This window comes from Grampus griseus (genome assembly GCF_964374135.1).
Source record: "Grampus griseus genome assembly, chromosome: 8".
Lineage (NCBI taxonomy): Eukaryota > Metazoa > Chordata > Mammalia > Artiodactyla > Delphinidae > Grampus > Grampus griseus.
The window spans coordinates 10758801-10786272 of NC_139002.1; the positions used below are offsets into that span (position 1 = coordinate 10758801).

At 40.0% G+C, this 27472-nt stretch overlaps 1 protein-coding gene across 5 annotated transcripts in view; it reads right to left on the bottom strand.

The window, feature by feature from the left end:
* Positions 1-5722: 5722 nt before the first annotated feature.
* JHY (junctional cadherin complex regulator) overlaps positions 5723-27472 on the bottom strand; it is a gene marked incomplete at both ends in the record, with an annotated part of 63550 nt that continues 41800 nt past the window's right edge. For 2 of the 5 annotated variants that reach the window (XM_082660635.1, XM_082660632.1), the window contains 5 exons: positions 5723-5920; positions 7855-7983; positions 9090-9170; positions 16928-17222; positions 21345-22006. In XM_082660635.1, the coding sequence (XP_082516761.1) occupies positions 5723-5920; positions 7855-7983; positions 9090-9170; positions 16928-17222; positions 21345-22006 (1365 nt within the window). Of the gene's footprint in view, positions 5921-7854; positions 8041-9089; positions 9171-16927; positions 17223-21344; positions 22007-27472 lie in introns of all 5 variants that reach the window. The other 3 variants (XM_082660633.1, XM_082660631.1, XM_082660634.1) reach the window with 3 other exon arrangements.

Here is a 27472-nt window from a genome sequence, read left to right on the forward strand (position 1 = left end):
GCGAGCGCTTATAAAGAGAATGATGCAAACAGGACAAGGAGAATTGGAAGGTGATCAGTTAAGACATTAAGTGTTTTGTGACGCACGGACGCGTCTGCATTTTGCCCTGATAACAGGCCATCAGCTCGTTTTCAGAGGGCTGCTGCCTTCTTCAGCTCAATCCGCAGATCAAAGCAAAACTGTCTGCTTGCATTTTGCAATCAGAATGGGGATGCTAATTTATACTCCTTAATGTGTGAGGGTAAGAGACTCCTTCAATTAACTGAATTCTATAGCTGGCAAAATAAAAGGTACACAAAGAGGCGCAGGCTGGAAGAGCCGAAATTCTCATTAAATCAAAAGGTCCAGTATTCATTACCGCGTGCATCTGAGGCTAAACACTAAATATGGGGCTCATCAAAGGAGGTTTAATGGGTTAAATTGAGAATATAATCTAATTAAAACATTAGACACGGCAAATAGTTCTTTGATATTCATCTAAAGGTTTCATTAAAAATGGGTACTTGAGGCTTGTATGATAGATTATCAATTTTAAGTAGAGACAGCATCCTTGGTACTGATTCAAAGTGTCACCATTGTGTGGAAGCAGGGGAAATGGGAAAAGACATCACTGCCAGGTGACAGGTTAGAGATACAAGGTAAGGCCAACCAGGATTCATGATAGTGATTTTGATCACTGTCTGCATGACAAAAAAGAAAGCGTAAGGATTAATTTAGGAGACAAATTTGCCACAGAGGAAAGAGTCCATTTGGGGCCCAAATTATTTGGTGTAGAGATCTACAGTGGTTTTTTTCACTGGACATTCATTCTGTTCTCTACTTCCTTCTCCTGTATAGACAGCTTCCCGAAGGATAACTGATTATACTTTGTGGGTTTTAAATTTCGGAAGGTTATTTCTCCCAGTGTCAAATTCGCACCATAAGCATATCTACTATTTAAGCATCTCTTGCAAAAGCTTGGGACTCTAGCCATAAGAGGTACTCTCAAAAGCCAGTCTGGCAGCCCCGGTATCAGGTCTGGTCTCTACGAGCTGTCAACTCAGTAAAGAAAGTCTGTGAAATCTTACTAGATATTTTCAGGGTTGCACTAAATTTATTTGCCTGAAATGCTCATATCATTGTAATCCTCTCGACCTGTTAGAGCTGTTTAATAGCGGAAGACCATTTATTCAGCTTATTGAAAATTAATTACTTATATTGCCCAGGTTTGCAAGGGGACAATGAAAAGGCAGTGGAGAGGCAGCAAGGGAGATAAACCTTGCCCACCAAATTCTTTTTTCTTCTCTTCATTTTACCCAAAGAGGCCCTATACTGAGTGGTAGGGAGAGCTGAAAAATCTGTTCATTTTGCATCTTATTGCATCTCTCACTGTGATGTTTTCATAACCTTTTGGGAAAGCCCCAACTTTTCAGTTATTCCACTGAACCAAAATTAAGTAACCAAACATGAAGAATGGGAATCTTTAAGATGAGAGAATAAAATGAATGAACGAATAAATGAATGACTGAATGAATGAAAAAAAACCCTGCCATCCAAAACCTTTTGCTTTCCATTGAATGGATGTTTGCTTAGGAAATTGAGACATTTAGTATTTTCTCTGTACCTCTGTGAGAAAGATGTGTGGCTTTGCTTCATGAAGTTGAGAGGGGGAGCAGAAACAAATACTGTACTTAGTCTGGAGGCAGTGAGTTGTGGGGACAGTTCTGAATATCAGATTTTTAGCTATTCTGAGATCCTACTTCAGTATATTTTAAAAAGTGGAATAAATAGCTAAATAAAATTTTGTTAGAATACATAATTCTCCTTTTTTGCCTTTATAATATAGAAATTTTGTCTGACAATATAGACCATTTCTTATAATGAGGGACACAGAGGGAGGAGACACTGGATAGACAAAATCCACAATAATGAAAAACTGACTTTGTGCTACTGTTTAAATCCTGTCTCACTGGGAAAACAACTAAAGAGGCAATGCAGCATTTATGTGGCCTTTCGTCTTTCTGTTTTTACCCATTAGGAATAAAAGTTATGAAAACTCACTTAGCATTAGGGAGAAGCCCTATAGTCACATCCTGTAGAATACTTGCGTGTTAGAGGAAATGTGTATTATTCAAGATTTATTCTTACTCTGATTCAAGATTCCTATTCTTACTCTGATAGGAAAAGATGATCTTTAAAAAGGCACATTTAGGGGCTTCCCTGGTGGCGCAGTGGTTGAGAGTCCGCCTACCGATGCAGGAAACGCATCGTGCAGGACCGGGTTCGTGCCCTGGTCCGGAAAGATCCCACGTGCCGCGGAGCGGCTGGGCCCGTGAGCCATGGCCGCTGGGCCTCCGCGTCCGGAGCCTGTGCTCCGCAACGGGAGAGGCCACAGCAGTGAGAGGCCCGCGCACCGCAAAAAAAAAAAAAAAAAAAAAAAAAAAAAGGCACATTTAGGAAAGCAACCTTGATTTTTCCTTAAGAACTTTATATTTTCAAGTGCAACTTCTAATATAATGGTAATATCTGTTTTGAAGCACATGTTAGAGTTAGTTAAACTTGTCCTGGTATGTGCAGACTATCACCCAAATTCAATTCATTTTATGCAATTTTTCAATAAGTAATTAAAAAAGAATCCCTCCTGAGTTTATCCAGTCTGATATTGTAGACCATTTGCTATCAATTCAAAGTTCTCAATTAGCTCCAGTGTTGTTCTAATTACTGGATGTGTTTTCAAGCAACTCCCAGCTAATAACTGTTGGGATGAAGAGTCATTTTCTCGCTCTAGACTAGACTGTGCACGCTCATGCTTACTGTGATGTTTTGACAATGATTCATTAACCAATAATAAGGCCCCAATTGGAACAATTAGACATCGATGCCTTTGCTAGGCTGACCTTTTATTTTGTTCCTCAATATTGTCTTTTCTTCAGTTGGTTTCTAGATAACTCCCAAGAGACTCCTTACTATACAAAGCAATATCATGAAGACAGCTGTCATTAAATTCAGCTACTTGTACAAAAGCTGCCTCTAGGAGGATGCTCTTGTTGGAAACTCAAGATGGAAAAACATCATAAAAGGAGTCTATAATAAGAGAATACATGATTTAAAGGTCCTTTATACCAGTTCATAGAGATTAGGGAGTTAGGCACTATGTCTTTCAATGGCTTGTATAACATCTGGTCAAATCCAGGCCCTCCATCATTACGTCACTCAAGTTTATGGTTCCTTTCCTTCTAATAGGCAGATTATTTTTATTTCCTAAATATCTGAAATAGAAATATGATAAAAATTGATCACTGATCCACTCAGGTCTATAAAAGATCAATGTTATTGTTAATAGTACAATTGCCTTTAAAGGAGGAGCCAGACAAGCATTTGTCATTTACTGCTTTTGCAGAACGTCTACCCTGTCTTAGTATCATGGTGCCTTAGTGACATTCTGCTGGATCTTACCATTGTGGGATGACTTGGGGCCAGATGAAGCCTATTTTGATCTATTCTTTGATTTCAACCCCAAGCTCTCAGCAAGTATGTTCTATTTCTTTAGTCAAACTCATTTTAGATGCTGCCTGCCACTTTCCGTGTTTGTGTACAAAGAATTTTGATTGCTGTAGGGTCATATATACTGGATGGTAAAGCTTTGCCTTGAGTGTAAAGTTCCTGTGAAATGTTGTTTGATATCAACTGGATCTCTGAACCTGCTTCAGCTGGGTGTGGGTTCTTAATAGGAGGTGTGAAAGTGCCTGAAGGATTTAATGCTTAGGCTGAGAGAAATGGTTAGGGAGAGGTTTTTAAATGTTCTGAAAAAAAAATTGAAATAGTGTCTCTTTTATTGGTCAGCATTTGAGTTGCACTGTAGATGTCTCTTACAACTTCATCAGTGTAGTAATAAAGTTGCCAGACTGTACACGTTAAAAATGCAAGGTAGATAGTAATGCATATTTCTAAAAATGGAACTTAAATGTTGGAAGTTCATGTCCCAAATTGAAATGTATAATTACATCCTCCTTGCCCACACAGAAAAACAAGAACTCTCTTCCCACAAACAAATAATCAAACAGTGCTCTCCTTGCTGTTGAAAGATTGGAGTTTAGACCTGGCTAGTCTCCCATTGTAGGACTGAAGGACTTCAGAGTCCCTTATCCTTTCTTGATCTCCATTTCCTCTTCTGAAAGATTGGCACTTGAACAAGATAAACCCCTTCCAAGCTCTAAATTTCTTTAAGATAATTTAGTAGAAATGGAATGTTTAAAAAATTTACCCTGTCCCTTTAAAAATGAAAATATGGCAATGTCTCTTATGCATTATTTTTAGCTTCCAGAGCAAGTTTTAAAATATAGGGAAGTTTTAAAATATAGGGGGAAAAATCATTCTATCTCATGTTTCTAGAAAAGTCTTTAAACATGTACCTTGAAGGGTCCTCTTCTTTTACAGATACATTTTAGGAGCACCTTGGGCTGTGATTTTCCTGAACTAACTCCTCATATATGCTATGATTTTCCAAATACTACTGAAACATGATTCTCCAGTTTACTGTTTATGTTCAGATACTTGTTATCTTTCCAGACTTTCAATGCTGTTTCCAGTATTAAGAAAAAGTTTTGTACAGGCAGCTTTTCTACCACATTGTGGTATATGTAAAATTTATACAATATAGATATAAACCTCCAAAGCCAGTCCTTATGCCACCTGTATAGAGACACAGATTTTCCCTAAATTATTGTTAAATGTGTCCATTTCTGGATGTAGCCATCTAAGAATGCAATGCCCATCTAGTACAAGCAAGTAAGTAAAATTTAAATCCTAATTTAATAGGATTTAAAATAGTCCCAGGGACTATTTTAAGACCTGGGAATTTCACAATGTTTATGCAGTTTCAAAAGATTCTTTAAAAGGGAAAAAATATTCATGAATATTGACATTCAGTAGGATGTTTCTGTGGGATGTTTTTGTCTTACCTAATGTTTTTGTGTGGAAGCACACGTTTGATGATATTTTAAGATATTTTTGAGGGCAAGATGTTCAGCAAATTTATGTACTTGGAGTCAGCAGCTTTGAGCAAGTGTCTCTCTCAGGGGTGCCCGAGTTGAGTGCTTTTGGACTTGGTGGATTTCTGATTAATATCTTGATGCTCTGTTAGAACAACATTGAGATTTGTTTTACTTGAGTAGCACATCTAGAAGCACTTTCATTTTTTAAATTTTACATATAAACCCTTGGCTAAATTTAGAGATTTCTGAAATATTTTGGAAATGATATTGCAAAATTTACCGGTGTTTAGTCCAAGTTGAGTTCTTTTCAATAGAAACTGAAGTGCTTATAGTTTTTTTTTAATCAGAAAAATGAGAAAGAAACACAAGTAGATACATTTATTTCTGGGTAACTTTAAGAGTTTCATTATGCTAAGAAAGGGTAGCGATCATTTAAGAAATTAAAAGAGCCAATATAAAGCCAAAAAGAAATCAAAGGATCCAGGATAAAACCAAAAGGCTTTATTCCCTAGTTCTTATTCAGCCCCAATATTAACTGATTTGAAAATAAATAATTAAAATAGTTTTTCTTCCTGGAAAGTAAAGTATGGCGCCGTAATGTAACAGGGCCCCATATTTTAAACCCTGTACGAAGCAAACGTGGACTGCAGTTAGGTGACGATGCTAGGTCATCACTCTCAATGCAGAGCAGTGGGTTGGAGTTTCTCTTCTCCAAGTCCATCCCCTGGGCATCTCTGGTCATCTCTTGTCTATACAATATGAAGGGCTTTAAAAGCAGCCACAGCCTGTTTTTCCCTTTCGTGTCTGTTCTGCAGTACTTCCAGCAGTGAGATTTCAGGTAAAATGTCTCCGTTTCCAGCATGGGTTGGATTTTTCTTTTCCTTTGAGGCTTGACCACTCAGATTTGCAGGTTTGGGTTTGGGGATGGTCTTAGCATATTCCAAAGCCTAAAAGCATAAAGATAAAATTTTATTTGAGATGGGAAGTGAACCCTGGATTCCTTAAATTAAATCTAGTCTTAGGAAAGGTTTATTGATAATATAATTGGAGACTATTGCTACAATAATGTACTAAGGGATGGATGGAAATGGAGACCAAATGGAAAATACAAATAATGCAATATAACGCACAGTTTAAACAAAATCAATTAGCCACGTAACAAAATGCTGTGGAAAAAAAGAGTTGAAGAATGATATGTACGGTTGTGACTCTGGACGTTTTCTTTATAAAACTGAGTTTTATTCAAGTGCTTGAAAATAGATTTCTTATGTGTTTGATCTGTGTAGCTTCTGGCAGTCTTATTAAAACCAAACTTTTATTGAGGAGATATTAACTGACCTTTCCATCCAAAGAGGACTTGTTACAGCTTGAGACCAAAGACATCACTGTAGTTGAGATAAAACTGAGTCTCCATTATTATACCAACTATTCTTGTTTCTGGGTTCTTGCAACTCTTGCAAGTATTTATTAGAGGTTGAAAATTATTTTTTCCTTTTCTTTAGCATATCTATAGATACCTGGATACTAAAAAAAGGCAGTCTTTTTTTCAGTGATGTCAGTTCTGACAGGCATTACAATAAAAATGAGATTACTGAATATGATTTCTAAATCTGCCTTTATATGTTTTACTTTTCTAAAATTAACCATTTTTAAAAATTGAAGTATAGTTAATTTACAATGTTGTGTTAGTTTCAGGTGTACAGCAAAGTGATTCAGTTATATATATGTGTGTGTATATGTATATATATATACTTTTTCAGAGTCTTTTCCATTACAGTTATTACAAGATATTGGATATAGTTTCCTGTGCTATACAGCAGGTCCTTGTTGTTTATCTATTTCATATATAGTAGTGTTATATGTTAATCCCAAACTCCTAATTTATCTCTCCCCACCCCCAGTTTTACAGTTTAATAAGGGTTTCTTGAGAGCTAAAATGGGAATGGATAATATATGTAGGTCCTAGAAGGGGAAAAATCTCCAAAACACAAAAACTCCAGACTTCTCAGTGTGTGTAGTTGACTTCTATTGGAATTTCTAATTATAGACTTGTTGCCTTGAATCTCTTCATGAACAAATAATGGATTGGAGAAAAAAAGAAAAAGTGGCATCATGGAAACTCAATCAAGTGGATTGAGGTCTTCAAGGTCTGAGGAAGAAAGGCAATAGATAGAAAATATGAGAGTCTGTGAAAGAGAACACGAAGTACAAATTCCTAAAAGCACCAAAGGGTCACTTGTCCCTCGTGCAAAGGGTCCCACGTCCTTACTGGGACTGAGGCAGAGACTTGTACTGCAAAGCTCGGTGTCTCCATAGAACGTATTTCATTCACATCACAACTTAGAGTTGGATGACTTCTGAGAAGGAGAACATCCTGTATTTATCATTTTTATTGGGTAGAGGAACCTATATAGTACCATCCCTCAGGAGAAATATAGGGAATGAACTTGAGAGAAACAGTGAAGGACTTTCCTCTGACATAAGCACCCGGACATGGCAAGAAGATGCTAATTTCTTAAAACTTATTTAATGGTAGAGAAGGAAATTGATGGTTAATCAGGATTATTAGTTTTTTTCTATGAAATCACCTAACCATTGAATTTTTGTGTGAGAAACTCAAAATACTATACTTGGAGGAAAACATGTGGAAGACTAAAGATAACAGTGAACTTCAGGGGAAAAAAGAGGCTAACCTTCCAGCATCATATGTGTGTATATCATTTTTACATCAATATCTGTGAATGATGGGGAGCCGCAGGAACAGTAGTAGCTAAAACATCCTCTGTGTTCAAATAATGTGGGGAATTCATTGTCGTGAGGTCACAGAGGTTTCCTTTTAATTGTAATTAAAAAGACAACTGCCTTGGTGAGAATTTCTTACCTTCTGCCGAGGGACAGCAGATTTATTTTCAGTCTTTGCTATTTGTGGCTTTGACGGGATGGATAGTGCCTTCATGTTGTATTCCTTTACTTGTCTTGCATATTCCTTTTGCTGTATTAATTTCTGCATCTGTTCAGAGAAACAAAGTGAGGGTGACTCACAGGTCCTGCTAGATCGCTCTGTTCTCTATCTAAATTGACACTAATTTTAGTGAGCTGGGCATGGGGGAAATGGGATCACCGCGTGTAAGGTGACAGCAGTGAAATGGTTAAGTTAATGTCTCTCCTAGAAATAGTTTCTCTTGAGGGGCGGAATGTCACTGCAATAGCACACCCAGTGTTCACTTAACGGTGGCTAAATCACATTCAGCCTCTTCTTTGTTGCGTTTACCCAATTTATTTTCACTTTTGCTTCCAACTTTGAACTCTACTCTCTTTTTATGCCTTGAGTGCAGCTGCAGTTAAAACACATTAAATGAAGATCTCCTTTCACTAGAGGAAAGAGAATAAAGTGGATGTACTTTTCATGGCTTGGGAAACTCTTACCCTGAGTGTCTTCTCTGTAGCCACTCCTCAATATTATCAAGATAACTCTATTGGGAAAGACCAACGACCACATAACACACACATCTCTTTTCATGTGCATGTGTCCCACTTTTCTGTTTGGGCCTTCAAAACTAACTAAAAGGTGGATACATAAAACAACATTGGCTGAGTAACTTTTATTTTATGGTAGAAGTAGTGCCCGGGGCTTATTACCAATGCTACTTCAGAAGGGTCTCTATTCAGAGGGAGACATTTGAATTAGGACTTGGTTCTGGGGGTATCTTTTTTTTTTTTTCAGGTCCATACCTTTGTTTTTATTTATTTATTTTTTTTTTACATCTTTATTGGAGTATAATTGCTTTACAATGGTGTGTTCGTTTCTGCTTTATAACAAAGTGAATCAGTTATACTTATACTTATGTTCCCATATCCCCTCCCTCTTGCGTGTCCCTCCCTCCCACCCTCCCTATCTCACCCCTCCAGGCGTTGCGGAACTGATCTCCCTGTGCTATGCGGCTGCTTCCCACTAGCTATCTACCTTACGTTTGGTAGTGCATATGTGTCCATGCCTCTCTCTCGCTTTGTCACAGCTCACCCTACCCCTCGGTTCTGGGGGTATCTTTATACAGTTTTGCTGGAAGACAAAAGGCAAATCCAATCCTGGAATTGCTGTCTGTACATCACACTCACTTTGTCTCTGATGGACTCAAGGTCAGGTCCGAGGCCTCCAAGCTTCATGTCTCTGTTCTGATAAGCTTTCAGCTTGGAACTCTAAAAATACAATCAAAGAGACAGTTTCTTTTAAAGACTTGTATGTCCCCCACCCTCGAGTTGTCATGGCCACATAAAAAAGGGAAGAAGCAAAATGAAGAATGGCAGCCTGTGTGGACCGTGGGAGAGTGGGTGTGTTTCCCAACAATTCTTCCATTTTAGTGGTCGTCATTGATAACAGTTTCCTTGGTAATTTGTAGCTGGTGAGCTAACATGTTTGGACTTTTCCACTTCTGCAATAAAAAACATTGAAATTCTGAAAATTATAAATAAAAAATTTCAAGTGAGTGAAGTGCTGCTTTGTTATTAACATTTTTATCATAACGGATCCATTACTAATTTGCTGCTGCTGCTATGAGTAGTATGTCTAGTTTTGTACCGTTCACTGAACCAACTGATTTCCCTGGAAGAGGCGATCTAAGCGAATCAGGTAAGCACACTGCTTCGAAGAGAGAGCACCCTGTCTAATGTCATAATATTCAAAAGAAAGGAAACATTTAAGGGTTAAGAGTCTAAGCAAGACCCACTGAGAAGCTCATTTTATTCAGTGTGATTTTGGATATTTTGAAAGGTACAAATAATTTTACACGATAATGCTTATTACTATTGCATATTTAAAGGGACAGAGTATGGGCTTCCCTGGTGGCGCAGTGGTTGGGGGTCCGCCTGCCGATGCAGGGGAGGCGGGTTCGTTCCCTGGTCCGGGAGGATCCCGCATGCCGCGGAGCGGCTGGGCCCGTGGGCCATGGCCGCTGAGCCTGCGCGTCCGGAGCCTGTGCTCCGCAACGGGAGAGGCCACAACAGTGAGAGGCCCGCGTGCCGCAAAAGAAAAAACAAAAAAAATAAAATAAAATAAAGGGACAGAGTAACAGACCAAGGCTATTTAATTACTAAATTATGTCAGTTGAGCACAGTAACAGGCAGGAAAAATACTAACGTGCTCCTGACTGTAGGATAGGTTAAGATACTCCCCAAACTCCCACTTTTGACGTGAAATCTGACTTGCTACTTGCAGCAGATACCCTTGTGGGGAAACAAAGGCCTCTTTTCTTTGCATTTGTGAGTTCATTGAGTTGTCTTCCGTGGGAAGGGCAGGAAGGACAATACCAAAGAGATGGTTTGGGTGACGGCAGTGATCTTAGGGTGCCTCAAAATTGGTGCTTAGGGTAAACAGCCATACCGCAGAGGCAGCAGTTCTGAGCTAACCGTGTATGGTGCCACCTGTCTATATGCTAATGGCAAGGCATGGTATTTTTCTAAATTTGGAAAGTTCCTGTTAATTATTAAGTCCTAAAATATACAATATATCTGACGTGCCCTTTCCTAAGAGAGAATTTGGCAGAGATAGTCCAGAGACTTTAAAAACAGAACATTTCATCATATAGAGAGTTACTGCATATAATTCTCAAATCTTAACAATGAACTTACGTAGACACTTATATCAACTGTTACTGCTCACAGGGCCTATTGACCGACTACCTGGAGGTCAGACCACTTAGCTTCTCCATTGCCATTTCCCAGGCTCAGAGCCAAAAGCTCTTTCCTCCAGACCCCAGCACTGAACTCTGGCCCATGAGATATGAATGAAGGTTTGCTGGCATAGACAGAGAGTACATCTTGGAAAACCTTTAATTGGATTGGCACAGCCCCTCCCCCTTTCCCTTTATCTTGCCTTGAATGTGGATGTGATTTCTGGAGATACAGCAGCAATCTTGTAGCCAGGAAAGAAAAAAAGAACAAGAGAATCGTACAAATACTGGTTCTGATGTTTTGAGCTATAGAACCACCGGTGCTAGCAACTACCTACTTGTGGATTAACTGTATGTAAGAAGAATGAACCCTTATTTTTGAAATTGCTGTAAAGAGTAGTTCTGTGACTTGTAGCTGAAGGCAGTATTTCTAAGGTCCTACAAAATGTTTATAGTACATAGCGCTTCACAGGGCCAAAATCATGTGTCATTTAGGTAACACTTCTACACTGCAAGGATTAAAAGTTCTGTAAGCAGAATTTGCCTGATTAGTATGCTAAATATTTGTAGTCAAAACTCTTTCAGTGCATCTAATTCTAAAAGGTCAAAGAAGATCCTTTCTTAAGTCTTTGGACTAAAATAATTAAAATATAGTATACAGAAGAATATAATATATAGAAGAAGTATATAGAAGAAATATTGTTCATTGAAGGCATTTCAAAATCATAAATCTCCTTTAAGAGAATAGACTCATCACCCAGCAAAACCACTACAGCTGCTTCCTGCCCTTTAGATGTATCCGTTCATACTTTTATAAAATTGTCCCTATGCTACAAATTATTTTGTTATTTTTTTTGCTGAGAAGGTTACCATTACACTGTATTTCCCTGTCACTACATGTTTTCTGAAAATGTGATTTTTATGTATAACATTCTATTGTCTAGTTATAGTTGAATTATTTAGCGATTCTTCTAAATGTTGAACATTTAAGATGTCCTAGGGATGAGCGTTGTTTGTGGGCTACTCTGATTATTTCTTTGAGATAAATTAAGAGAAGTGAGATTATTGAGACAGAATCATGAACATATTCAGGGCCATTCATGAACACTTCTGTTAACAAGGTAGGAGAATGCTCTTTTTGTCCAAACCTCGATGACACTGGGTATTATCACGTTTTAAAACCTCTGCTAATTTTTAATAGGTGAATGAACTCAGATATCCTATACTTTGCGATTGCAAATTTGTTCTTTATCTGGCATATGCCATCTCCGCCATTGTTTTGAAATCACTAAGTTACCATTTGCCAAAGTAAACCAGTAATGAAAAAGGAGAGAACCCCACTCACATCCAAGTCATAAATCCAGTTTGTCCAAAACTGATGAGACAGAAATGATCAGTGCCCAGAAATCGCATCCTTAGTCTGAAGCAGCTTAGCTTTAATCATTCCACCAACTCACAAAAGATGTAATGTAAAGCATGAATAATTGCTTATTGCATCCCTGTTGAAGTTCTTACTATCACTTCGAATAAATATCGTGGCTGTCACAGAAAAACAGAGCCGATGGTCTAGCACTGCAGACTGACACAAGGAAAGAGTGTGGCCCGAAGGGGTCATCTCCAAAAGCCACTGACTCCTTGACAGACTGAGCTGCTTCCAGTGAAGAGATGTTTCTCAAGGGAGAGCGATGGCTCCTAACAGAGTTTGTTCTGGGTGACTGGCAATGAAAAATCCTGGATTTACTTGTTAGCTTCAAGTAATCTTGATTGGTTCCCAGTGCTGTAATTTTGTTTGATCTCTTCCCATCAAAATTCTTTTTCACAGCTTTATTGAGATAAAATTCACACACCACCAAATTCACCCATTTGAAGTTGTACAGTTCAGTGGTTTTTAGTATAGTCATCAAGTTGTGCGAAAGTCACCACAATCCAATTTTAGAACATTTTCATTGACCTAAAAAGAAACCCCGTACCCATTAGCAGTCCCTTCCCTCCCCCCACCTCCAGCCCTAGGCAACCACTAAGCTACTTTCTGTCTCTTCAAAAGGCTTTCATAGTCAAATAATCCCTAGAATTTAGTTTGATTTACCTCTCTTTGGCTGTTACAAGACCAAAAGGTCACAATAGCACCATGCCACCCCCCATTTTTAAAAATTAAATCAACAATAATAGTCTCATTAGGTCTCCAAACACGGGGAAAATAAAAGCATGTTTTCAAAAAATCCCCGGCGGGGTTTGCTGCTACTCTTTGCATGAGATGCACACAGGGTGACATCAGCCAACCCTGGCTCTAGCTGACGGCTGACCAGACCAGATCTACCCCTTGGAATCGGTGTCCACTGGTCGTGGCTTTGGCAGAGTCTGGCATAGGATCTCCTGGTGGAAGGTTTCTGCCGGCCATCAATCACACGTCTTCTCAAGCCGGAAGAGTGACTTTTATTGTAAGCGGGGGGTGGGGGGGGCAAAAGGTGCCTGACTTGGAAATGACATTGACTGTCCCGGGAGGACTTGTTTCAACTCTGAGAGGTCGTGCCCCGCTGTGGGGGACACTGCGGGGCTTTCCTCCAGAACATTCCTCAGATGTGTAAGGGTGAGAAAGTTACTCAGAGACGGACGGAAAACAATGCCTCAAATACTGCGGAACAGCAAGTGAAGGAAATTTGCTCTGCGGTTGCTAAACTTAATCCAAATAAACCTCGTCTTAGAAGCAGTCAAGCAGCAATACCCGGATTGTCTGTGACAACAAACACACGGGTTAATTACTGCAGCTCAGCGCGACACAGCTGTCAGAGAACTCCTTAAGCAGTTACTTTGTGGCCGGTTGCGGTAGATATTTTTATTACTGTTTGTCATCACTTGTGCTGTGTTACTCTCTCACTGCCTGATGTCTGCATTCAGTGGCGTGGACAATGCTGAATGTTCGTAAACTGGTCACAACAGAACTGCCAGGAGAAGAGGAACGGTGCTTGGGCCTATTATCTTGACAAATCCTCAGATTTTTAATGTGATTCGAGTCGATTCCCTTGGCAACCATGAGATTTGCTTTGACTAGGAAATGGGCATGACCTGGGGAATGAGTCCCTCTGTCTGGGGCCCCGGCTACCTGCTGTCCTATACAAATAGCTCGGTTCTAAATCATTTTAGCTTCTGGAATGGCTTCCCGGACAAAGAGTGCTTCTGTGTCTTTGTCGGATGTAGGCTGAAAGTCTTGGATGGAGAAAATGGATACGTGTGAATTGCAACATCTCTGAGAGAAAGCAGGAAGGCAGGGATTTCCCAAGTTGGAAAGAGGGCTTGGGAAGTGGGAAGTGGAAGTTCTCTTTCTTCCTCTTCCCTTCCCTCCCCGATCTTAGATGTGTCATGATCCACATCATCACTGGGTACTGTCCTCTGCCTTCCCTCGGTAAAACACAGATTCGAACCACCAAAAGGAGAAGGAAGGGAAAGGAAACTAACATTTAGTTGATGTCTATTCTTTGCTAGGCACTAAGCTAAGTTTTTTTTTTTTTTAATTTATTTATGCATTTATTTATTTTTGGCTGCGTTGGGTCTTCATTGCTGCGCGCGGCGAGCAGGGGGCTACTCTTCGTTGCGGTGTGTGGGATTCTCGTTGCGGTGGCTTCTCTTGTTGTGGAGCACAGGCTCTAGGTGTGCAGCCTTCAGTTGTTGTGGCAGTGGGCTCAGTAGTTGTGGCGCACGGGCTTAGTTGCTCCGCAGCATGTGGGATCTTCCCGGACCAGGGCTCGAACCCGTGTCCCCTGCATTGGCAGGTGGATTCTTAACCACTGCGCCACCAGGGAAGCCTAAGCTAAGGTTTTAATACATTGTTGCACTTAACTGTCAAACCAAATCTACAAAAAGAACAATTCTGATTGTGCGTATGAGGAAATAGGGGCTCAGGTGAATTAATAACTTGTCCGAGTCACAGAGAGGTTAGGTGATGAGAATTTAGAAATGGCTGAGTGCGTGACTTCCACTAAACCCTGCTCATTAGGAATTGTTAAAAGCTTGCATTGTCAACAATAATCCACAGTTGGCAAGAACCCTAACCCAGAAGGTTCTCTTCCGAGGTAGTGAGTTTGAGCTCTTTTTTAGGCCCTGGTAACTCGTAAATTCCAGAGTGACAGCACGCCCTCACCTTGAGAATGTGTTGGTTCCTGAGCTCTGAATACATTTCCCTATAGAAATAATAATACGCACAGTGTCTGGCTTCCTAGTCCAGCCTACAAACCCTATTCTATTTATGAAGTACTTGAAAACAGTGCTAATCATACCTCAGATTAGGTACGATTAACTGTCAAGTAATAATGTTTTGGTGGAAAAATAAGTTACTTATGAAGCCAGGAACATATTTCTTCTTATTTGCTGTGAAACTGGGGATCATCCCAGCTCTAAACAACCAGTAGTGGTTTCCACAGCCTGGGCAAGAATTAGGTACCCCGGCAGGACGGAGGATGTGAGGGAGGGTCACGTGAGGAGCTCAAGAAGCCCTCAGGTCAGCATGTGGGAAGGGGCAGAGGGAAGGACCCCGGGGCTGTGAGTGAGCTGAAGGCCTAGGCTCGCAGGTGGCGGCAGTGGGCTGGGGCATTTCATGTGCACCAGCCTCTGAGGTTCTATCTCAGGAGGACACACCAAGCTGGTCCTCCTTTTCTTCTCTGCAATAGGACCCACTGTCATTCTAGTCCAGCTTTCCCTTCTTCTCTTCAAGGCCACCCTTTCCTTTTTTTCTGAGGCTCGCATGTGGGTGTCCACTGACTTCACGATCCCCTATTCCTGGAGTGCCCTGCACCTGCCCTGCACACCACAGCCAGAGCAGTCTTTCTAAAACATTAATCTAACTGTGGTTAAAATTCTTCCATGCACCCCGCCAACCCCCCGCCCCAACACCAGCTGAGGGATTAGAGCCCTCCTTCTTCCAATGACGAGCAAGATCCTCGAAGACCCGGTGCCTGACCTACTTCTCCACTGCCACCTCTCAACACTCAGCACCTCCCAGTTTGAGTGACAGCAGCCCTAAAATGCATCAGTTCCCAGAATGCTTTGTGTTCTCTCAAGCGTCAGAACATTCACTTACACTGGTCCCCCTGCCTAAAATGCTTTCAGTCTTCCTTCTTTTGCTAACTCTCAATCATCCTCTAAGATGCCTCACGATCACCTCCTGAAGCTCTGCTTGGCTCGCAGGTGGGGATGTGTCCCCCTCTGTGCTCCTCTGTGTTCACTGTGCATCTCTCTCTCTTTTATTTCAACGTGATACTGCTGGGGAAAGGGCATGGCTCGTTTGCTATACGTCCCAGCACCTGACACAGTTCCTGGTGGGAATTCAACACATATATGTTGAGTTGAACTAAGGATGGCTCCCTAAATCTGCCTTATAGTGGACGCCCCACGGGTGTCCACTGGTTCCCCGGCTGCTGGGAGTGTTGTCTGCTACGGCTCACAGTCGAGTCCCTCCCTAAGAACTGACCTCAGTCAGATGGAGCGGCTGTGCCCAAAGTTACAACCCTCCCCCAGAGACAGTCAGTAGCCAATGGCTGCTCCATGTGGGGAACATCCAGGTTCCTTGCCTCTGAAGGGCCATCCCAACTTCAGAACCCTCATGGGCTTGGCGGAGGCGTCCTTTGCACCAGCCTCAAAGCCGCCCCTTCTCCCTCACCCGGCCCTGCCCTCTCCCTCCCCGACAGGGGTGGTTCCCCGGTAACTCTCTTGCTCACAAATCTCCATTTCAGCGTCTGTTCCTGGCGGGGCCCATCCACCACAGGACTATTGCTTCCAGCCAGTAAACTGAGCAACTACTTCCCTGTTGCCCAGTAAAGCAGAATGCATTTTCCAGCCTTTTCCTTACTATTTGACACTAGAAACAAGTGATCTTTCCTGAGGGGTTTTTATTGTTTGTAACAGTAGAGAAACACAAAGGACATAAAAAGACTCCTTCAACGCTCCTTCATTTCTTCCTGGAAACCTTCCTCTTTGCCTCCTATCCCCATTTCCCTTATTTAACAAAGCAGACCCGATGGGAAAGACCTAAGTGCACAAAGGTGCTAGTCATGGTGAATCTTAGGTAAACACAGAACTCAGTAAAGCAAACATTTCAGAAGAAAGCTCAGTCATTGGCTGTCCTGGGTGTTTTACTGCAGGAGCTGAGGTGAGATGAAGGCTGAGAAGGGGTGGGGACTAGAGGAAGAAGGAGGGGCAGCAGCACCCCTATTCCAGGCCTGTGATAAGGAGAATGAAAATCAAGGTCCCTGTGTATTATCAAAATAAAAGGTTAAGTAAGTAAGATGCTTTTATTACCTTAATGCTGCTTCTTTTCCTATGCTTCTTCCCCTTTTCCAGTTGAAACAGATAGCCTTCAGAATTGCTACGGCTAATTTTCACTTGGTTTCTTTGGCTTCTCTCTGGACTGAGCTGGGATTCACTTTCCACCCTTGACGGTATGGGTGGAAGCGTGAGGCCGGGTAAGGCCCCTTCGTGGGGATGCACCTCAGTCAGATGCATCAGCGCTTGCTGATGCTGCTCCATTGTCTGGGTGAGCCGGGAGTCTGGAGAGGCACTAGCAGGTTGGCTCTCAGAGGAAGAATGGAACTTCCTTAAAGGAAAAAAAAAAGCACAAATCTGTTAATGAAACCTAGATACATAAGACTTTTAGCATAGAAGTCTTTATGAACCATTAATTTGATGTATTTATCACTCCCCCAATCAAATTAATGTTCTTTAGCTTAATCTTTTCATAAATACATTAATTTCTTAATATCCTCTATTTTTTCTTTAGGATATTCTAGCTCTTACTTAGAACTTTCATTTAGTGCATTCAGAATAGAAAAAACATCATTCTGAAAACTCAAAGGCATTCCCACCACAAAATACCTGGACAGGTTGGATTAAATTAAACAAATGCCCTTTTAATTAGATAGTTGGATTTGTAAGAGAGACAGGGAATCTTCAGAGACCACAAACTAAACAGAAACTAAAACTAAAGCAAATTTAGATAAGATGAAGCTATGGCTTTCTTTGAGGGAGTTTGGACCTAAGTGCTTGAGTTTCACCATTCAACACTGGTATGGGATATGTGAGATCTTGGCTCTGTGTTGGGCAGAGAATCAGAACTGAGATGCCTGCGTGAAGGCTGTATGTAACCCTTGAAGAGCTACACCCTCAATAAAAAGGCAAATTAGTGAAAAACTCATTGACCAACCTTGGGAAACAACAAAGCAAGACTATCTGTCTTAATGTAGGCTCTGAGCTAGGAAAAAAATTCCCTGTGAATATCTACGGGACAACATTTGGGGTTCAAATTTACCTTCCCCACATAATCATGGAAATCCAACACCAAGAAATTAACATAAAGTGATCCTAGAGGAAGGATACCTCTGTAGTATCTGGCAGAAGCAAGTTCTCTGGAAGGATACATTCCCACCCAAGCCTGCCTAGGTGTCTACAGAGAAGATGGATAAACATAAGTTCACAATCCAAAATCCTAGAACATGTGAGTAAATAACCTACCAAGTATGAGAATGAGCAGATACACACACAAAGCAGTAGTAGATTTCTAAGAACTTAAGGTAATTGAATATTAGACAGCGTTCATAAGGAAGCATGTTTATAATGATTAAAGACATGAAAGAAGAAATCAAAACCCCGAGAAATATATTCTGAAAAAATAACAGGAAGGTTTTAATCAGAACCATGTAGAACTCCTAGACATGAAAAACACCATTACTGAAATTTACAACTCAGTGGATACACCAAAGAGCATATTGGGGCTGAAGAGACTTAGAAACTTAGAGGAAATTTCTCAGAAAGAGGCATAGAGGGATAAGAGATGGAAATAAGAAACAGTTAAAAAGACACAGAGTCTAGAATAAGAGAATCAAATATACATCTACTTGGTGTTCCTGAAGGAAAATGAGAGCAAATTTGGGAGACATAATATTCAAAGGAAAAATGGGTGATAATTTTCCAGAATTTATGAAAGAAATGAACACTCAGATTTAGGAATCCCAGAAAAATCACAAGCAGGATTACAAATTTCAAACCTAGATACATCACAGCAAAGCTTCAGAACACCAAAAACAGAGACCTCAAAACCAAGAAGAGAAACAAAGACAAAGACAAAAAGAATGATAATTACACTGATAAAAGACTTTTTGAAGAAATAGAGAAGCCAGGAAATAGAAAAACAATGTTTTCAAAGAGGTTAATTCTTTATCAAGTTAAACATAATTTAAGATAGAGAGGAAAGTAAAGGAATTTCCGGTAAATTTACCAGTGAAATGTACTTGCTGAAAGAACTTCTAAAGGATCTACTTCAGGAAGAAAGAGTAAAATGGAAAAAAGAATGGGAGGCAAAGACGATAATAAACAACTGGTTAAATCTAAAACAGCACTGACTCTATACAACAATAATAAAACAATGATTAGTTTTAGAGCTATAAGATGCTGGCTAAAAATAATATGTATGACACAAAGGGTGATTGGATTACAACAATCCAATGATTTGAGTATGTCTGCAGGAGAATAGAAATTTTAACACTAGACTAGTTAATAATGTAAGTTTAAAAAAAAAGAGAATAGAAAGAGAATATGCATTTCCAAATCAGTAGAGGGAAGAAGTAGCAGAAAGTTCTATCAGTTCAACAGACAGTATTAAAAAAATAAAGACAATATGTATTGGAAAAAGTAGGGTGGCTAGGACAAATTAACATAGTAGAAATTAATACAAATATATGAGTATCACAAAAAAAGTAAGTAGTTTAAAGTTTAATATCTGCCCACAAATAACAACAAAAGAAAAGCCGAACAAAAAAACACATGAGAACTAAATAGTTTTACTGGAAAATTCTATGAAATCTTCAAGAAGCAGTTCCAGTTGTACATGAAGTCTCCCAGAGGATATAAAATGGGGGAATTATTTTAAGGCTGGTATAATCTTGATAACACATCCAGGCGGGGGCCAATGGCAGATTGGAGAATTTTAAGCCAGTCTCACTTCCTGCATGTGAATGTTAAATCCTAAACAGTGTTAACAAATCAAATCAAGCAATATATTAAAATCGTGTGACAAGTTGGGTTAGTCCTAGGAATAAAAGGACGATGGAATGTTAGAAAATCTGTTAACACATTTAGCCACATAAAGGATTCAAGGAGAAAATTTTTCAATTGATGCAGAGAATTTGATAACATTAAATATCTATTTATGATAGAAGTTCTTTGCAGGAAAAAAATAGGAATAGGAGGTCATTTCCTATTTATCTCCCTAACTACTAAAAATTAAATATTTTTAATGGCAAAAATGTTAGACTCACTCCCTCTAAAGTCAGGAAAAAAAGATGAGAATGCCTGCTATCTATCTATCACTATCTCTTCTAGGAAGCAAATTCTGAATCTTATTAATTGTACATTCCATACCTCCACGTGGAGCACTTAAATGTCTTCTCATTAATTCATGTGTGTCAAACTGTCTCCCTACTTTGAAAATAAGCTCCTTGAAGGTTCCCATGCATCATACTACTTTTGTATCTTTTATAGCTTTTTAGTCCTATATTCAGCCCTATCAGGTATGTAATAAACACATTTGACTGAATGATATCAAGAAATACCCCGATTTTAAAAATAGCTTTTCTTTCTTCTAATTGTAGAAGTAATGCATCTACACTGTAGGGAACTTGGACAACTCAGAAAATATAAAGAAGAAATTAAAAATAATCCCAATCTCTCTTGCCAGAAATAACCACTATTGACATTTTGGTGCATTTTTCGTCTTCTCTGCACATTTTGACAGAGTAGATAGAGCTCATACTCCTTAGGTGTAATTTTTGCACTGTACTATTTTCTCTTTATAGAAGAATTTCCTCATAAACATGGTTTTTAATGGTTACATGATATTAAATATTATAATTAATCTAAACATTTCCTTATTCAATTATTGTTGTCATTTCTGTAAATGATATATATATATTTTTTATTGAAGTGTAGCTGATGTACAATGCTGTGACAATCTCTGCTGTACAGCAAAGTGACTCAGTTATCCACATATAGACATTCTTTTTTTGTATTCTTTTCCATTGTGGTTTATCACAGGATACTGAATACAGTTCCCTGTGCTATACAGTAGGACCTGTTGTTTATCCATCCTAAATGTAATAGTTTGCATCTACCAACCCCGAATTCCTGGTCCATCCCTCTCCCTCTCCGTCCTCCCTCTTGGTAACCACAAGTCTGTTCTCTATGTCCGTGATTCTGTTTCTGTTTTGTAGATAGGGTCATTTGGGCCATATTTTAGATTTCTCATGTAAGTAATATCATATGGTTGTAAATGATATTTTTATACCCAAGTGTTTTTTCCCTGTATTTTAGATTATTTTCTTAGGATAGACCATTACAGAGCTGGAGAGAATTTGTTCCCTCTGAACATTACTTGCGACCCTCAAAATATACTGATCTTTTTTGACTGGGTCCCTCTGCCCTTCTCCCTCCAACCTCTGGTTTAACGACAGTGAAAAAAGTAGAGGAGACAGGGAAGAAGAAATACATCAAAAGTGGACTATTTTCTGCAGAAATCAAAGGCAAGAACGTCGTTAGGAGAATTTTTCCTCTTGCCTGACCATCGCCATGAACAGCCCCCGCCCCTCCACCCCGTCCTCCCCGTCCTGTCTTTCTCTAGCAGCCTCTCATTACTCTAGAAAACCACTTGAGAACAGGAAATTCTTACCATAATATTTCTAAGTCCTTATACTTTGTTTCTGTATAAGTCCGTTTGGGTTGCTTCTTATTTTCAGTGGATCCATTATCATTTATGTTAGAAACAGACTGAGAGCCTTTCTGGCTAAGGGATGCATGCTTCTTATTCAGTTCATGAAGATAGTTCAAGTCCGTATTGGAAAGAGTGTCGATGTGTAGCTGCTGATTTGAAAATCTTTTCTCTTCTTGGTCTTTGCATCCTCTTTCCGTATTAACGTTCATCATGGAGTGACACCTGGTAGAATTTCTATATAACACCTTGTCAGAAGCCTGGTGTGGTGGAGCATATTTATTGGAGGTTACTTTGGGTTCCTGGCTTCTCGGTATACCTGAGTATTGTAAATCATTGTCCGGGGCATTCATAACCACGACTGTTTCCTGTTTCACTGCCGTAGGTATAGGCTTAGTTGGGGTTTGCTGCTGTCTGGAAGCGTTATTCTGGTTTCCTTGACTGACAACCAGCTCTTCAGTCACCAAAGACTTTGGGCCATGCCGGTGTTCATGCTGTTTTTGAATCTTGTGCTTGGCTGGTCTTCTGGAAGGTTGCTGGCCATTGGTTGTTTCTGAAGATTGACCTCTGGGTCCATTGCTTGATTTTGCATTTTCAAATTGAGACCAGTGTTCCTGGTAATCCTAAAAAGATATTTTTAGTTAATATAAAGTTAAAAGATTGACACTCTTCACCAATTTTAGTGTTTCTCAAACTGGGAGTTAAGACTTCTAGGAAGGTGACCACAGAATTGAAAAGAGCTAAAGAAGGAGAACAGAGGGTCCTTTCCTCATTTCGGGCAATGAAAGGGTGATTAGCTGAGTGGTTCCTCCTGGCAGTTTCAGGTTATGAATTTTCTAGAAAGAAATAGCTTAGAATGGGCATTATATTAAGGGCAAGTCTTTGACTTAAAATGTTGTAAGATGAAGTATTACCAAATGGGGGAAAAAAGCAGCTTTACCTCTAAAGAGCTGCATACAAAGGAAGGGCGAATCAACATCGAAATATGCAAGTTTATCTTAACTAAGATGAATATTTTTAAAAATATTATCCAGAAAGAACATCAACAATTTGCTTTGCCCACCAAGTACAAGTTTAATACAAAATACAATTCAGATTATCAGATCTTCTTACTCACATAGGTCAGAAGCTAGAAATGATCTCTTCACCAGATGAAACAAATTAGATTTTATTCAGAGGATTATAAAAGAGTCTGTGCGGTGATAGGACATCTGTGAAACCACAAGGGTTGTTTTGCTTCTGTTCCTTAATATAGCCTGTACTTAGGCAATCAAACATCTGGGGGAAATATTTCAATTTCAGAGCAGTCTTTATGCTTTCCAAAGTCTTATAACAACAAAATGTACTCCTGGTATAATAGATGCACTATGTAACTATATTGTGCTAAGCCATTTAGACATATTTCCCGAGGAATAAAGCGCTCATTACTTTGTGAAAAACTAGCTGAGTTAAGAGGCCTTTGGAAAGAATGATTAAATGCTTACTGAAAACAGTCCGAGGACCATATGCCTCAGTGTGTTATATAACTGCAACATAATTCTTCCTTGCTGAACACACGTATAAAAAGCCTCTGTGGCCTGTATCTATGCAACGTTAATCGAAAAATGCAAGTTACCCAGATCATTTGAGAAAAAAACTTGAATAAATCATGTTTTTGCTCAAATTGTTTTAAGGATAAGTTCAACTTTTATTTCACTTTTCTGATATAATTGCTAAGGCTCATCCTGCTCCTGTATAATATTTACTGGTATTCTACTTCTCATGAAATCTCATTATAACGATAAGGTTGAGATTATTCAATTTAAAACAGTAATACACAATATGACTTCTTATATCAGATTTTCAAGTAAGAATGACTTATAATTCAAAATGTAGAGTAAGTTCTCCTTAGAATTTGAACTTTTTGGAGGATTGGCCAGGTTCTTAGTAGCTCCTCTAAACTTTAAGTTTTTACCTGTGGTGCTCCAGAAAAGAAAATACTTCCTTTTCTGTCTGTATTTCAATTAAGAAGGGTCCTTCTTTTCATGCAATATATTGAGCTGCATGGGGGAAATGTGGGCAAGGCGGCGCTGCCAACAGACAGCCCAAGAGCATCCTTCCTTGTAGTGGATCCAGAAGAACATTGTTATCTACACTCTTGTAGGTGTGTCCATGAAACACAGCGGCTCTTTTCATGGCTGTCATCACTGTTCTTGAAGGTCAAAAAAGATCCCTCTTTGCTATGACCTAGAGATATTTATTAATGCTGATAATGTCATTCTTTTCAATATTTGTTCAGCCTTCTTTTAAATTGAAGGATAGTTGATTTACAATGTTGTGTTAATTTCTGTTGTACAGACAAGTGACTCAGGTTAACACATATATACATTCTTTTTGTCTATTCTTTTCCGTTATGGTGTATCACAGGATATTGAATGTAGCTCCCTGTGCTATACAGTAGGACCTTGTTATTTATCCGTCCTATATATAATGGTTTGCATCTGCTCATCCCAAACTCCCAGTTCATCCCTCCCCCACTTCTCCTTCCCGTTGGCAACCACAAGTCTGTTCTCTATGTCTTTGGGTCTGTTTCTCTTTCGTGCATAAGTTCACTTGTGTTATATTTTAGATTCCACGTATAAGTGATATCATGTGGTGTCTGTCTTTCTCTTTCTGACTTATTTCACTTAGTATGATCATCTCTAAGTCCAACCATGCCTGTTCAGCCTTTTAATTGCTAGAAAAATAAGTGACCAGGAACTCTTTTTCTGCTGCCATATGACTGTACTTGTCCAGCTCTGTCTCTCTCATTTCCACCAAGAAAACCTATCAAGAGTGTTCTTTCCTGGGGTACCAGACCCAAAATCTTGGGTTACCGCTTGGTCTTAATCCTGTTATACATTTGCAGCCGACAATTCAGATGACAGTAGTGCTCTTCACAGGGTGCTTTGTCAACAAGGCCAAGGACTCATCATTTCATGAGAAACTTCATTTGCCTCGAGTGTTAAATCCACTGTTCACGTAAATGTAAGTGCCCAGAGACGGCATTTCAGTCTCCAGAAAGAAAGACGTTTATGGGCTTGATGCGATCCCTCTCACCTTCCGAGCAGCCTACTTGAGATCTGAGGTTTACTAAAGGTTTATTACCTACAATTGAGGCATCAGGTGTCACTCTTTAGGTGGCAAGACCCTAGTTCCCTGAAGTTAATATACAAAGCCATTCTCAGGCTATTTAATCTCCGTCAGCACCGAAATCCTCTATTTCATCCCCCTCTCACTGGGGTTCTTTTGTTACCAACACTCACAATCAGTCCGGACCAAGCACTCAGAATAACTGCTTAATGGCAGTAGGTTTTCCCAGCACACACAAAGCAGAGTCCTTTGGCTGCAGCGTTAGCACCGGGGGCTCCTGATGCCTAATGCTGGGGTGGTAATTTCTCAGTAAGATCTGTGCTCAGTTATTAATGCTCCTTCATACTGTGCCATCCAAGGGAAGTCTGCCCCCAACCCTGAGACAGGCAGCATCTGGCTATTTCTCTTTCACGACTTTTTCCGTTTACATGACCTAAGCAGAGGGGAGAATGCACGCTTTGATGTCAGCCAAAATGTTAATCTGCTTTAAAACAAAAGCCGTTCTTGTTCTTAGTCACCCTGATCGACCCTGGAGTCCTGAGGTTGTGCCTGCGCTCCAAGATTAGCTCTGAAGTTTCTTTTGTGTTTACTAACAACAAAACACACATTCTCTGAGTCTGGGTTATACATTCCATTCGATAATATTAATAAAATTTAGAGAACACAGTAGCTCTAATATTCAGTGCTAGTATAGAAGGACTCTGTGCTCAGGTGAATAAAAGCGGCATAGCTCTGTTGATAGTGCTGGAGGAAAACCAAATGAATAGCTCTTTGGAAAGGTGGGAAGATCACTTAGGATGTGGTCACAAGGATGCTGACATAGATAAGTCAAAGACGCTGCATATCTTTTGCGCTATCGTTCCTTTTCCTTGTCTAGAGAGGCAAGAGTTATTTTATTTAGAGGCAAGAAAGGAAACATCCTGTTTCATCCTTTTGAAGACTCATGTATTTGGGGAACTTTCTTCTTTCCCACTGACAGCATGCTCCTTTCCTGGGAAGGATCTTCTGCTGGTGGGAGTGTACCCTCTTGCACTGGCCAGCAAGGGTCTGACCCTTAGCTCAGTACTGTGTCTGGTTCTGAGCACACAGTGGAAATGGGATTTGGAAAATCTGTGAAGGTTCACAGGAGAGCACAAAGCGATTCAGGGCAAGACCTATGTGGACAGGTGAAGTGACGACGGATTGCTTGGCTTGAAGTAAGGATCTTAGGCATGTGTACGGCACTTAAATAGAAAATGATGAGGATGACCATCAATTCTCAGTATTTTTTTAAAATAGATCTTTATGGGAGTATAATTATTTCACAATACTGTGTTCGTTTCTGTTGTACAACAAAGCGAATCAGCCATATGCATGCGCATGTCCCCATGTCCCCTCCCTCTTGAGCCTCCCTCCCACCCTCCCTATCCCACCCCTCTAGGTCATCGCAAAGCACCGAGCCAAGCTCCCTGTGCTATGCCGCTGCTTCCCACCAGCCAACTATTTTACATTCGGTAGTGTATGTATGTCACTTCGCCCCAGCTTCACCCTCCCATCCCACATCATCAAGTCCATTTTCTATGTCTATCTCGTTATTCCTGCCCTGCAACTAGGTTCATCAGTACCATTTTTTTTTTCAGATTCCATATATATGTGTTAGCATACGGTATTTGTTTTTCTCTTTCTGACTGACTTCACTCTGTATGACAGACTCTAGGTCCTTCTACCTCACTTACAAATAACTCAATTTCGTTTCTTTTTATGGCTGAGTAATATTGCATTGTATATATGTGCCACATCTTCTTTATCCATTCATCTGTTGATGGACACTTAGGTTGCTTCCATGTCCTGGCTATTGTAAATAGTGCTGCAATAAACACTGTGGTGCATGTTTCTTTTTGAATTATGGTTTTCTCAGGGCATATGCCCAGTAGTGGGATTGCTGGGTCGTCTGGTAGTTCTATTTTTAGTTTTTTAAGGAACCTCCATACTGTTCTCCATAGTAGCTGTATCAATTTACATTCCCACCAACAGTGCAGGAGGGTTCCCTTTTCACCACACCCTTTCCAGCATTTATTCTTTCTAGATTTTTTGATAATGGCCATTCTGACTGGTGTGCCATTCTGACCAGCGTGAGGTGACACGTCATTGTAGTTTTGATTTGCATTTCTCTAATAATTAGTGATGTTGAGCATCTTTTCATGTGCCTCTTGGCCATCTGTATGTCTTCCTTGGTGAAATGTCTATTTAGGTCTTCCGCCCTTTTTTTAAAAATCAATTTATTTATTTATTTTTGGCTGTGTTGGGTCTTCGTTTCTGTGTGAGGGCTTTCTCTAGTTGCGGCAAGTGGGGGCCACTCTTCATCGCAGTGCGCGGGCCGCTCACTGTCGCGGCCTCTCTTGTTGCAGAGCACAGGCTACAGACGCGCAGGCTCTGTAGTTGTGGCTCACGGGCCTGGTTGCTCCGCGGCATGTGGGATCTTCCCAGACCAGGGCTTGAACCCATGTCCCCTGCATTGGCAGGCAGATTCTCAACCACTGCGCCACTAGGGAAGCCCTTCTGCCCAATTTTTAACTGGATTGTTTGTTTTTTTAATATTGAGCTCCATGAGCTGTTTGTATTTTTTGGAGATTAATCCTTTGTCTGTTGTTTCATTTGCAAATATTTTCTCCCATTCTGAAGGTTGTCTTTTTGTCTCGTTTATGGTTTCCTTTGCTGTGCAAAAGCTTTTAAGTTTAATTAAGTCCTATTTGTTTATTTTTGTTTTTATTTCCGTTACTCGAGGAGGTGGGTCAAAAAAAGATCTTGCTGTGGTTTATGTAAGAGTGTTTTTCGTATGTTTTCCTCCAGTTGTAGTTTATTTTTGTGTATGGTGTTAGGTAGTGTTCTAATTTCATTCTTTTACTTGTAGCTGTCCAGTTTTCCCAGCACTGCTTATTGAAGAGGCTTTCTTTTCTCCATTGTACGTTCTTGCCTCCTTTGCCATAAATTAGGTGACC